Genomic DNA, 13,635 nt, shown 5'->3' on the forward strand with positions numbered 1-13,635 from the left:
GCATTATTTTTAGTCAATGGTGCAAGGAGAAAAATTAACGGAAGGTAAGAAAAAGAAGGTACCAGGAAAGACGCGCTAACCTCAGAAACGATGGGACGCAACGGCCGGTTCCTAGGTCTTCCGGTACAGGCGCTTACGAGAGGCACGGCCGAGCGCACATCTGGTGCCTGTCCTGTGGCTGCCTGGGCTTCTATCTTGCACACTACAAACCTTTCGTCCCTCCCCACCTCCACCAGTCTGAATCCCCCACGCACCATCGATCTCCCTATGCTGCTCAGAAACAAAGCAAAACGCATCTCACGCCCGCTCCTAAACTCTAAGTAGTGCTACTTCGCCAATTCATATTGATCCCCTTGCGCGTGCTGGTTGTCCAGATCGATTGTGTTAGGAGGGCCAGCAAGCGTTTAGCCCATGGATGATAAGAAAGAGAATGAGAAGGAGAAGCACGAGGGGATCGACCATGAGGAGGAGGAGGAGGATGAAGAAGGTAACAAGCGTGCTGTCGTGCTGGGACCCCAGGTCCCCCTCAAGGAACAGCTCGAACTCGACAAGGTATCTGCATTAACATCTTCAATGTTTCTGATCACTTGAAAAAAATTGTTATCTTTCCTTTCTTTGGGTAGGATGATGAGAGTCTCAGGAGGTGGAAGGAGCAACTGCTTGGGCAAGTCGATACAGAGCAGCTTGGAGGTGATTGTAACCTCTTCTCCACTACATTTTCCTCAAGTTCATACGTACCATATCAGGGCACATTCCTGAAGACATCAACAATTTTGGTGCAGAAACTGCGGAGCCAGAGGTCAAGGTGTTGGACCTGACCATCTTATCGCCAGGCCGACCAGATCTAGTGTTGCCCATCCCATTCCAAGCGGACGAGAAGGGCTACGCATTCGCGCTCAAGGATGGCAGCCCCTACAGCTTTCGTTTCTCCTTCATCGTCTCCAACAATATTGTGTCGGGCCTCAAGTACACAAACACTGTTTGGAAGACAGGAGTAAGAGGTGCGACACCACAAATGCATCATGTTTTGTTATTAGTACATAATTCAATATGATCAGATCCGCTTCTCTGCGACAGACTGATGAATTCAAGAACCAACTCATACAGATCACATAAAAGGATTGTTTGAATCTCATCTCAACTTAAAATTACAAGCGATAGTATAGCAGTGTGAATTTGCTATTTCTTTTTTAACGAATAGCTCTCTATTTCTCTAGTACATTGTCTTCTAAAAGTTGCAGTACACAGTTTGAACATTAGTGACATTTTGAAGAAATTTAATATTTTTATTGATGTCTCATGGTTAGCAGGCATTGCATGATTTACTCTATTGTGCTATCAGTTTACGAATGTAACAACGTTAATGTGAGACACTACTTCTGAAAACCAATTAAAGAAATTTCGCATCCATCCAAAAAAATTAACATTACATGACAACACGACCCTCTGGTACAGGATCTTGGTTTAACCTTCACAATATTTCTACGATTGTCCTTTTTATGTTGTTAATAATTTTCCCCTTTATTGCAGTGGAGAACCAGAAGATGATGCTGGGAACGTTCAGTCCCCAGCAAGAGCCCTACATCTACGAGGGTGAAGAAGAGACTACCCCAGCTGGCATTTTTGCAAGAGGTTCCTATTCTGCTAAATTAAAGGTATTTTTATTTACCAACGTTGTCTTTGATGCTCCAAGATCATTGGTTAATCATTAACGTAAGTATTCTCCTGTAGTTTTTTGATGACGATGGCAAGTGCTACTTGGAGATGAGTTACTACTTTGAAATTAGGAAGGAGTGGCCAGCAGGCCAATGATGTGGAGCAGGGCTGGTTTGTTTAAACATATTAGAGCTCATAGCTAACCCAAGCAGAAGATGTGCTATTGCATAGAATGGTTGTTTCACTTTGTTGTCGTTTTTAATTTGTTTTGTGTGTGTCATTTTGTACTGTTTATCGAATAATATTGTTTATTCACATTGAACAATCAGTCATGTATTCAGATACGCAGATATATATTTATTACTAATGAACTTCTTTGTTTGTTTCTCTGAAACACACACGCTTCCCTTCACTCACCCATCAATCGTTAAGCACTTCTATATGCTCTACTCATGATTATCACACACTTCTTGGAACATGGCGCTTGTGGCAGTATGAATGCATTTGTCGACTGGAGTACAGTGGTAGTATTTGTGCTTTGACAAGGAGCCTTTCTATCAGGTCAAGATGTTTGTTTGCGTGTTTAGCGCTTTTTTTTTGCGATAGGCATGCATCACTACCGGAGATATATTCTTTGCCGAGTGTAAAATTCTTTGCCGAGTGCACTATTTCGAGCACTCGGCAAAGAGCCTCTTTGCCGAGTGTAACACTCGGCAAAATAAAACACTCGGCAAAGAGGCTCTTTGCCGAGTGTCGGGCACTCGGCAAAGAAAAACACTAGGCAAACAAAACATTTGCCGAGTGTTCTTTTTGGATACTCGGCAAAGGTGTTTATTTGCCGAGTGCTTTTCATTGGCACTCGGCAAAATATATTTATTTTTTTCTTTTTTGCTCTCAAACTTTTTCTGTTGTGATGTTACATTATCTTTAACTACGTATGCAAATTTGGCTCATTACTCGAATTGTTTGCTGTATTTAGTCAATTAATTTTATTTGATTGAATTTCTTGCGATAATTGAAATATGAACTGCAAGTCATGGGAAGAATGGAAAAAAATGAATGAAAAAATGATATTCTTGTTATTGAGCCTACTTTGACACCTTATCTACGAGAGGACTAGAAAATTTCAAACATCTTGATCACGAAGCATGACGACAAACTTGTGCTCCAATTATTTTTTAATTGTATAAAAAGCAAATGTGGTTAGAAAATCATGAAACTTGCCAAGATGTCATGATACCATATGGAAAGACTATGATAAAAATTTAAAAATGTTTCATGAAAATTTGTCAGGAACATGCTTAACACCTAATCCGCCTTCATATGAAATCATGAAACTTGTTTGGACATGTTTCATTTGTAAGCATCGTATATTACAAATTTCACGAAACCTTGTCAAATTTTTATCACAGCATCCCCATATGATGTCATGACATCTCGACAAGTTTCATAATTTTCTAACCATATTTGTCTTTTATACAATTTAAAAACAACTGGACCGCAAAGTTTGTGTTCAAATTTTGTGAACAAGATGTTTGAATTTTCTGGTGTGTTCGTGGATACGGTGTCAACGTGTGCTCAATAACATGAATACCATTTTTTCATTCAGTTGTTTCCATTCTTTGAATGACTTGCAGTTCAAATTTTAATTATCCTTAGAAATACAGTTAAATAAAATAAATTTACTAAATATATCGAACACTTCAAGTAATGAGTCCAAATTGCATACGTAGTTCCAAATAATATAGGATTATAACAGAAAAAGTTTGATGATAAAAAGAAAAAAAATAAATCTATTTTGCCGAGTGTCAATAAAAAGCACTCGGCAAAGAATGTCTTTGCCGAGTGCCGTGGAAAAACGCTCGGCAAAGAAAAGGCGGGAGGGGTTAAAATTTTGGAACGGACGGGCAGGAGGTAACGAAAAAATCTCAGTTTACTTGTTCAACTCCCGGCCCTCCATCCTCTCATCCTCCTCCCTCTTCCTTCCTCTCTCTCTCTCTCTCTGGTCGACGGCGACAAGGGCCCTCCCCGGGCGCGGCGGCGGCGCGGCCCGCCCTCCCCGAGGCGCGGCGGCGCGGCCCGGGGCGCGGCGGCGGCGGCCCTCCCCGGGCGCGGCGGCGGCGGCGCGGCCCGAGGCGCGGCGGCGGCGGCCCTCCCCGGGCGCGGCCCGCTCTCTCCGGCGCGCGGCGGCGCGGCCCGAGGCGCGGCGGCGGCGGCCCTCCCCGAGCGCGGCGGCGGCGCGGCCCGAGGCGCGGCGGAGGCGGCCCTCCCCGGGCGCGGCGGCGGCGCGGCCCGCCCTCTCCGGGGCGCGGCGGCGGCGGCGCGGCCCGAGGCGCGGCGGAGGCAGCCCTCCCCGGGGCGCGGCGGCAGCGGCGCGGCCCGAGGCGCGGCGGAGGCGGCCCTCCCCGGGCGCGGCGGCGGCGCGGCGGCGGCGGCCCTCCCCGGGGCGCGGCGGAGGCCGCTGTTTTTTTTATTTTCTAAACGAGCCTTTGCCGAGTGCGGAAAAAGCGCTCGGCAAGATCTTTGCCGAGTGTCCGAAATAAAGCACTCGGCAAAGAGCTCTTTGCCGATAGATTCTTTACCGGGTGCTCTTTGCCGAGTGCTACACTCGGCAAAGATTTTGCCGAGTGTTTTTCAGGCTTTGCCGAGTGTTTTGGGCACTCGGCAAAGCGTGGCTTTCCGGTAGTGCATGTTAATAAGCTGTTTTTGCACTTGGCATCTTTCATAGATATGTCGCTTAACGATGCTTTAGTGCATTATGCCTGCAAGGAATCTAGAACGCAAAGCCATTTCTTGTGAAGGATAATGGATTAGAAGATTAATTACGTGATTTGTAGTACTGCCCCTATGAATGTCTTATATTAATTTGAGGCAGCATAAAACTTAGTGTCGAAGGATCAACGACATTTTGAACATAACTAGATGTGGCAGCCATTTTGTGAGTATCATTTGGAAGTATCTTAGCCATAGTATTCGAAACAAAAGTTATCGTAGATTTGTCATTATCTTTACTTATATTATATCTCTATAGCTAGAAAGACTAATAGGGAAAAAATCGGTGTCAGCAGCCCTCCTCCCCTTCGTCATTCTATTGCGACAACCTTGACCATCCAATATCTCCCAGTGCGATCTAAGCCACCCACTCCCACGCATTCCAACGGTTCCCGTATCTTCCGCGCCCGACAAACTCCCCCTCAGTACAGCCCGCCACCCTCCCCCTCGGTACAGCATGCTTACCAACGTCATCACGCTCGCATTCCAACTGAGATCGCAGATGCCTTTAACACGCATGGTTGACATCACAGATCCTGATCAACCTTTCTCTCAGGAGAAAGTCGGGAAAATGATTGGAGACTTGCCCTCAGAAAAGCTTCTGACCCTGCAAAAAGAAGCCAGAACGATTTAGAGCAACAGTCCTTGTACGTAGTGGGATGTCATTATATCCATCGTTCAGAACCATCATCAGTGTCAATCTTTTTGTTCGTGCCCTGTTAGGATCGCACTCAAAAGGACACGTGCACATACGCGCCCGCGTGCACTGATACACGTGCATTTATCCACCACGTGCTTGATCTGGCTGCTTCAGTGCTCTGCTGTCAATAGTCATTATCGATAAATTTGCTTAGTGCATATTGCAAATCAAAAAGTGATACTTGCCCACCAATACAAAAAGCTACTTGCTGCCTTCCACGTGCCTAACGGATTAAAGGCTAACGAAATCATATCCTTATAGTATTTCTATCCATATCCTTATAGTATTTCTATCCATACGAACAGTAGGAGTATGAGATGGACAACTAGCAAAAATCTAGCCCGTATTTTTTGCATTTTGACCTTTTTTCTGAAAACAATTACATTTGGACCCCTAGGAGAACAAATTCCAGTTTTGGACCCTCTAGGTCGGCGCCATGAGGCACGGCGCCATGAGTCATGGCATCAAGGTGTCAGCCCCTACTGATGAGGTGGCGCCTATGTGGCAGGACCTCAGAGCCACGGTCCATGACGCCAAGCTCGGCGCCACAGATCTCGGCGCCAAGATCCATGGCGCTGCGGTCCTACGTAGAGCCTCACCTTCCTCCCTCGCCGTCTCCTCTACTGTCTGCGCCACTGCTTGCCTGTGCCGCTGCCTACTCCGCCTCCCGCTGCGCGCCCGCGGCAGGCCCTCCGCTCGCCTACCCGCGCCGCCGCCGCCTTAGCCTCACGCGGCCGCACCCGCACCAGGGCCGGCACTTGCCTCCCCATGCCACCCTCGCCTGCTATGCCCGCGCCTCCGCCTCTCGCCGCCACGCCCGTGCCGTGGCCGGGGCTTGGCGCCCGTGGCCGCGCCGCATCTCGGCAGCGCCACCACGAGGCGGCGCGGGTTGCTGGGCGCATGAGCCACTGCTCGGCTCAGCCCCCGTCGTCGCTTGCTGTTCGCGTCCGAGGCACAGCTTGGCGCCGTCGGCCGCACTGCCGCGTCAGCCTGCCTCCTGCCTCGCCCGAGGTAACTTTTTTAGTTAGTTGAATTCATTTAGCAAATTTAAATCATTAGTCTAAGTAATTTAGTCGGGTAATTTGGTTAGCAAATTTATTTACATAGGTAGTGTGGCAGAACCGATTGAATTATTCCGGCTCAAGTGCGCAGACCATCACCATACACGCAACATGACCTCAACACACTTTAAACGGAACAACCCAATGGTCCGTCGGGTAACGTCCCGATGAAACCACCGGATTCCGGATCGAACAAGTGTATCTCGCACGAAGGCGAGTCCAGAGATACAATCACCATCATATTTTTACAACATAGGCACAAGTAGTTATTACAAACCGGGTTCTGATAGAGTACTACAAACCTAACTAAAACAAATTTATACAGGCATTGTTCGAAAACTTCAAGTTTTAACGGACATTATTCAGAGATGGTAGTGGAAAGGAAACAACAACACGACTATACATCGCAAAAGCAGGCACCATACCTAGCCCAAAGCATGGCGTCATTCCGAAGGGTCATTGCTAGCCGGCGAAGGATCCCATACCACGGACCAGCCAGGCGGTAACGTGCAGTGCCAAGGGGAACTAGCAACTGAGTCCTCAAATGATATACCTGAAAATCACATTACTAGGAAGACTGAGTATACTAATACTCAGCAAGTCTTACCCATCAATTGGGTATACTTAGCCCATAACTAGACCATGAGAGCTTGAAAGGCTCTAGGTTTCTTTTGCTAGAAAACAACAAAGAGTATGTCCTTATTTCCATATTTTAGCTTTCAGATTCTAGTTCAATTAACCATTCTAAGTGAGCATCTATACTAGACAAGCAAGGTAGGTAATAAAGCATACATCAATATTGTTCCATCAACTGTTGCTCTTGTTACTCTATGTGGTAGAAGTATCAAGCAGTCTCAATCACTGCAAGAAATGGACGATTCCTGAATCAAATTTCATAACCTTGCAAGGGATCCTAACTCACACGCTCAGAAGCTTTCCTTTCCGGGCAACCATTCCCCTCATATTCTGGATCGTAGATCAGCGCAACACAAGCGACTGCAGGACCATACGCACATCCAATGTGCAGGACATACGTCTACAGCGCGACTGTATGACCGTACTCCCGTCTGCTATGCAGAACATACTCCCACTCGTCGATGCATGTGAACATAATCCAAAAATTCGAGTGGTGGGGGATATGTCCACTTGCCGGGCCAATCAGGTACTAGGCTTGCCGTGTACCATATTTACGGTATGTGGCTAGTACTTTCAGATGGTTGACCACCACTACCACACACTATGATCTTATCAAATTGATCAACACAGACAGGGTACCATTTCAAGCCATGATACTGCACATAACCCCATCCGTGATCTTTATAGTGATTGCAGAAAAGTAAACAATCAACTCCTATATCGCGGTAGTGACAGGAAATCACTCGACTTCTGCCAGTCCTATTAGTAGAGCATTTACTCGATAGGGACTTGGAAACATTACATAGGTTCCTAGGTTTCATGCAACTAGGGTTTCATAACAACTCCTAGAACTTAATGCACAGTAAAGATATATAACAATATAAGTGCATAATTTAAAATATTGGGTTATGCACCGGGGCTTGCCTTCACTGGTGAGGCTGGGGTCAGTGATGTCAGTATCTTCCGAACCTTGGTTCGGGGCTTCGAAAAGATCCTCGGCGACGTTCACTTGAGTTTCAGAAATACCCTCGTCGGGTTCCGAGATTAGCTCATAGGTACCATCAGCGAGTGTCGTCAAATCTACATGATATGCAATGATTTGAAGCAAATGGTTATTATTTTAATATTTAATTTTCACGATAAATTTGCAATCCAACAAGAATACATTCAATACATCACTTCAAGACTTAACTAATTTGTACAATCAACAAAAAGATTTGAAAAAAATAAACTTAAGTAGAGTTTCTGGTGTAGAAGCTTTGTTTAAAACGGCTATTTGGTGAAGGTTACTACAGAGCCAATCAGATCTACTTCACAGCATGTTTTTCAGTTGACTTGTCTAGCTGATCGTGTGCGCATCGGCATAGCCGTTCTGTGCATCGGTGTAACTAGCCGATCTGTGCATCAGTGTAACTAGTTGATCTGTGCATCAGTGTAACTAGTCGATCTATGTGTTCTGTATCGGTTGTGCCTAGCCGATACTTGCTTGAGGTGTTAACCTAGGTAAGTACTTGTGCGCGCATCGGCCTGATTTTTTTGTCAGCAAAAATAGCGGATAGAAATGTAGCCGAAGGGCGTGTATCTTACAGACGTGTAGCCGATTGATTCCTGATATTTTATAGAAAAGACCCTAGAAAGAAATAGAGGCTTGCAACTGGGTCCCTAATCGACTAGAACAGAAGAAGTCGAGCGGCGGCGATCTAAAATCCGGCGAGGAGAAGGTGGGGAAAAAGGTTCAGGAGCTCACGACGAACTTGGGGGTGGCTGGAATCGTAGAAGGGAAGCTCAGAGGTGGTGGTTCGACTAAGGACAGAGCCGGCGTGATGAGGTTCCGAGGGTGGCGGCGGCGTTCCAGCGACCAGAGTGTAGGAAGGCGAAGGAGAATTGGTCAGGGAGCTTCGGCATGGAGATGTGGTGCTGATGGTGCTCTTGGTGAGGGAGGAGAAGAGGTGGAACTTCGGTTCGATTAGAAACAGGACGGCGGCGGAGAGTGAGATCGCTGGCGTGGCGTTCTAGGCTGCGCGCGCGCGGGAGGAGGAAGAAGAGTGGTTCAGGAAGGGGCAGTGAGATGCGTGGTGCTGATGGAGCACGAAATTGGAGAGGAGGAGTAGCGGAGGTGGCTGACAGCGGTGGACAGAGAAGCTCCGGCGAAGTAGTCGAGCGGAGAAAAAGGACAGGAATGCGGGTGCGCACGAGGGAATAGAAGAAGGGAGAAGTTCACTGGGCGCATTCCAAAGCTTAAAAAGAGGCACGCGGGCGGGCAGCAAGCAGCTGCTGGCGGTCGACGGCGTGCGTGGCGGCTCGGGCGGGTAGTGGCGCGACGCGTCTGCGCGAGGAGGAGCCAGCTAGGGGCCAGGTTGTGGCAAAACCAATCCGCTTGAATTATTCCGGCTCAAGTGCGCTAGTCATCACGATACGGGTGATACTAACTCAACGCACTTCAAACGGAACAACCTATTGGTCTATCAGAAAAGGAGTGATCTGGCTAAGGGTTAGGCTCTGGGTTTCCGTGCTCAGAGTCGAGATCAGAAACTCTTTCGATTTCCTCTGGTTCTTCTTCTTCGCCTTCAGGTGCTTCAGGTACAGCAGAAGGTGCTGGCTGCTGCTGAAGTTCGTCGATGTGAGCGTGGGCGTCGTCAACCTCAAGGATGAGATCGTGGACTTGCTCCTGGAGGAACTCGATAATCGTGTTACATTGAGTGATTATTGCATCACTCTCATTGATCTGATCCCCCCGGTGGATAATGGTCTCATTTCGCTCTGTGATAATTTCCTCCTTTTCCGTGACCAATGCTTGAAGCTCCTCTATCTGAGTGACCCGTCGATCAGCATTTCTGTAGTGACCTTGAGCTATACCGGTCAACAGACTCATACCGCGTCGCAGCAAGATCTGATAGTGGTGCTGGACATTCATGAACCTGATGGTACCACGGAGCGTCTCTTCGGCTAAATCTCCCATCATGTGACCATAATGAGCTATTCGGAAATTCCACTCGAAATCACTGGAATCTATTGCAGGGAATAGGCCGATAGGATGCCCGGCAACTTCGGCGGGATGCTGGTTGCAGAAAGTGTGGATGGCCTCAAGAGCTGCGGTCTCAATGGTGTTGATGAGACGATAGCCAACCACATCGACCTCGATGGGCTGCCACTGAGAGCGATAAGGGTGCTGAGGAATGGTCATCTTAACTCTGCACCGAGGAACACCTTCCTCTCTATATTCCACTCCATCATACTAGCATACTCAGTCTTGCTAGTCTGTCTTTCAAGTATGGCCTGTGTAAACCAAACGGGTAGTCCAGCCTGGCCATCCTCTGCTCTGTTTGGCTGGTCCGTGGAGTAGGATCCATCCCCGGCTGGCAGTGACCCTTCGGAATGACGCCATGCTTCGGGCTGAGCGTGGTGTCAACTTTTGCGACATGTGTAGTCGCTTGTTAATTTCTTCCGCTGTGACTCTAAATAAGCTTGCATAGCTTGTGGTTTTAAACAATGTTTGTATAAGTTTACTTTAAGTTTCAAACAGATTGTAATAATGTTTAATATTTCTATGAATTAAAAGTTGGTGAGCTGTAGTATGATTGTAAACTCGCCTTCATGCGAGGTAAACCTACCTCGATCCTGTGTAACCATGGTTGAATCGGGCGGTGACCCGACAGACCAATGGGTTGTTCCGTTTGAAGTGCGTTGAGTTAGTATCACCCGTATCGTGATGACTAGCGCACTTGAGCTGGAATAATTCAAGCGGATTGGTTCTGCCACAGCTGGTATCAGAGCTGCAGGTTTACTCTTACAATCGGCACAAAAACTACAGCAGCTCTTAAAAATGTTTTTAGGATAAAATTTACTTAACAAAAGAATTTGCAAAGTGCGTTGGATTCGTTAAGGTTGGTGCTTAGATCGTAAAACCCTAGGGGTTTATATGGGAGTAATCAGGTGGCTACTAGTATATATATGTGTGTATAGTTTAGCTCTAACTTGCAGCACTACTTTCTGTCAAAACTTACTTTCGAGCACAACCAACCCTAAACATTGATTCGTATTGTCCTGTTTCTCAACGTTGAGACAAGAAGGTAAGAAGGTAAGGATCCTCAGCCAACTAAGGGAGATTGGCCTTCCCGTTGGTGATGCGAACCGAACGCTATTTCTCAAGCAGTGGCTTACTTGAGATGCTGCCAATATATCAACGATTAGTTGATCATATTGGGAGTATATGGTTCGGCACAGGGTATGGTCATCGTTGTTCATACCCCCATTTTATACGGTACCCCCGTGAATACGTTACAGATGTAACGTATGCTAACATCGTCCGTACAGCGGAAATTGTACGGATGTTGTTTCTATAGTGAACAGTACTGTTTGGGGACGCTTTCATGTCCTGCTGCCATGAAAGGTTCATGTTCTATAATTATGGTCTTCTGCAGGTACACTAACCACGATTAAGAGGTTAAGATGGATAGGACTTATCGACTAGTTATTAGAGAGAGACGTAAATATTGTGCCACCGAAATTAACCACGTAAGTCCAAAGATATTTGGCAATTGTCTTGGTTGTGAGGTCGAATAGTACATGCATGCATAATCCATTATCAAGCAAAGTGAGTGCATTGATTATGTTGTTCTTTTAAGGACATATAGAATGTTGTCTATCTCTAGGATGGTTTCAATAGGATTCTTGAGGTAGCCTTAGTTGAGTTTTCGGCATCCTTCAAAATCTCACCATTTGAATTCTTGCTCCAGATGGCGGCTCCTTCAAACAATCTTTTGGGATCACGCAGGGCATTTCCGTACCAATGCTTTGCACTGGGAGGGTTTTCCCCGTCTCTTATGGGAGTCACTTAGGTTATTCTTCTACATCGAGCCTCCATAGCTCTTTTGTTGAGTTTGGGCTTCCTTTATATTACTTTGAATGATCTTTACTTTTTCTTCTGCTTCAGTGACAAGATCGGGTCCAAAGATTTTACGTTCGCCGGTTTGAGACCAACTGAAAGGAGTTCGGCATCGGCGACTATATAATGCTTCAAAAGGAGCCATCTTGAGACTCAACTGGTAACTGTTATTGTAGTAGAATTCTGCCAAAGCTAAGCATTTGTCCCAATTTTTGTCATATTGGATTACACAGGCTCTAAGCATATCCTCTAGGATTTGATTTATCCTTTCTGTTTGTCCGTCTGTTTGCAGATGATACGCGGAGCTTCGAATTAATTTGGTTCCAAGAGAGTGTTGGAGTTGCTCCCAGAAATGAGCAATGAACTGTGCTCCACGATCAGAGATGATCGTCTTAGGTACTCCATGGAGATGAACAATTTGGTATAGATGGATCTCGGCATACTTTTTAGCATTGTAAGTAGTATGCACGGGAAGGAAATGGGTGGTTTTGGTTAATCAATCAACGATTACCCAAATAGAATCATGCCTCTGGGAAGTGTTGGGTAAGCCAACGATGAAATCCATGCTGATATCTTTCCACTTTCAAGAAGGAATGGGTAAAGGTTGAAGAACACCAGCAATCTTTAAGTGACTGGCTTTAACTCTTTGGCAAATATCACATTCAGAGACATATCTTGCAATTTCTCTTATCATGCGAGTCCACCAAAAGTTCTGTTTCAGGTCTTGGTACATTTTGGTATTGCCAGGGTGCATAGAGAACTTGGACAGATGTGCCTCGTTCAAAATCTGCTTACAAAGTTGATGGTCCTTGGGTACAACAATACGTCCCTTAAACCATAGAATACCTTCATGATCTACTTGAAAATACTTATATTTTTCTTCTCCCTAGGGTAGCTGTTGTTTGATGATTTTGACTCCTTCATCATGTAGTTGGGCCATAATGATACTATCTTGAAGTGTGGGTTCAATGGCTATATGATTCAAACTACCTTGAGGAATAATCTCAAGATTGTGCTTTCTCATTTTATAGCAGAGAGTTTCACTAAAGGTTTCTATTGATAAGCAATGGCGATGCGCTTTGCGGCTGAGTGCATCCGCAACCACATTAGCCTTGCCTGGATGATAGTGCACTTCTAGATCATAATCTTTTATAAGCTGTAGCCAACGTTGTTATCTCATATTTAGATCTGCTTGTGTAAAAATGTACTTGAGACTCTCATAGTCAGTGTAGATGTTGCACTTAGTACCTATAAGATAATGCCTCCAGATCTTAAGCGCATGGATAACGGCTGCAAGCTCAAGATCATGGGTAGGATAGTTCTGTTCATGAGTCCTGAGTGCTCGTGAGACATAAGCAGTTACTCGGTTGTTTTGCATGAGTACACAACCAAGTCCGATGCCCGACGCATCGCAATAGACATCAAAAGGTTTGGAATTATCTGGCTGAGCCAAAACTGGAGCAGTAGTGAGGTGTGCTCTTAGAGTGTGGAATGCTTCTTCACATTTCTCATTCCAGGAAACTTTAACTCCTTTCTTCAACAATTCTATCATTGGCTTGGCTATTTTAGAGAAGTCTGGGATGAAACGACGATAATAGCCAGCAAGACCAAGAAAACTACGGATCTGATGGACTAAAGTAGGGGGCTTCCAATCCATCACTTCCTGGACTTTACTCGGATCAACAGATATGCTGTCACTGGAGATGGTGTGACCTAAAAATTTGACTGCATCTAGCCAAAATTTACATTTGGAGAAATTGGCATACAAGTGGTGTTCTCGCAATCTTTGAAGAATAATATGAAGATGTCTAGCATGATCTTCTAGATTTTTAGAATAGATCAGAATATCATCGATGAATACTACGAAGAATTATCGAGCTGCGGCATAAAGACAGAGTTCATGAGATACATGAAATATGCTGGTG

The 13,635-nt window shown here is 45.8% G+C and overlaps 1 protein-coding gene across 1 annotated transcript; it reads left to right on the forward strand.

Moving 5' to 3' along the window:
- Positions 1–318: 318 nt before the first annotated feature.
- Positions 319–2,008, forward strand: LOC112887205 (rho GDP-dissociation inhibitor 1-like). Its single transcript, XM_025953331.1, has 5 exons — positions 319–552; positions 624–690; positions 783–1,001; positions 1,531–1,655; positions 1,732–2,008. The coding sequence occupies exons 1-5, from the start codon at positions 412–414 to the stop codon at positions 1,810–1,812; spliced, it is 633 nt and encodes a 210-aa protein (XP_025809116.1). The 5' UTR covers positions 319–411; the 3' UTR covers positions 1,813–2,008.
- Positions 2,009–13,635: the final 11,627 nt, after the last annotated feature.

This window comes from Panicum hallii, chromosome 3, assembly GCF_002211085.1.
Source record: "Panicum hallii strain FIL2 chromosome 3, PHallii_v3.1, whole genome shotgun sequence".
NCBI lineage: Eukaryota > Viridiplantae > Streptophyta > Magnoliopsida > Poales > Poaceae > Panicum > Panicum hallii.

Coding starts and splice junctions, on each gene's coding strand:
- LOC112887205 (XM_025953331.1), top strand. CDS start 412: ATGGATGATAAGAAAGAGAATGAGAAGGAGAAGCACGAGGGGATCGAC. Junction 691..782: donor CGATACAGAGCAGCTTGGAG/GTGATTGTAACC, acceptor ATTTTGGTGCAG/AAACTGCGGAGCCAGAGGTC. Junction 1,002..1,530: donor TTGGAAGACAGGAGTAAGAG/GTGCGACACCAC, acceptor CCTTTATTGCAG/TGGAGAACCAGAAGATGATG.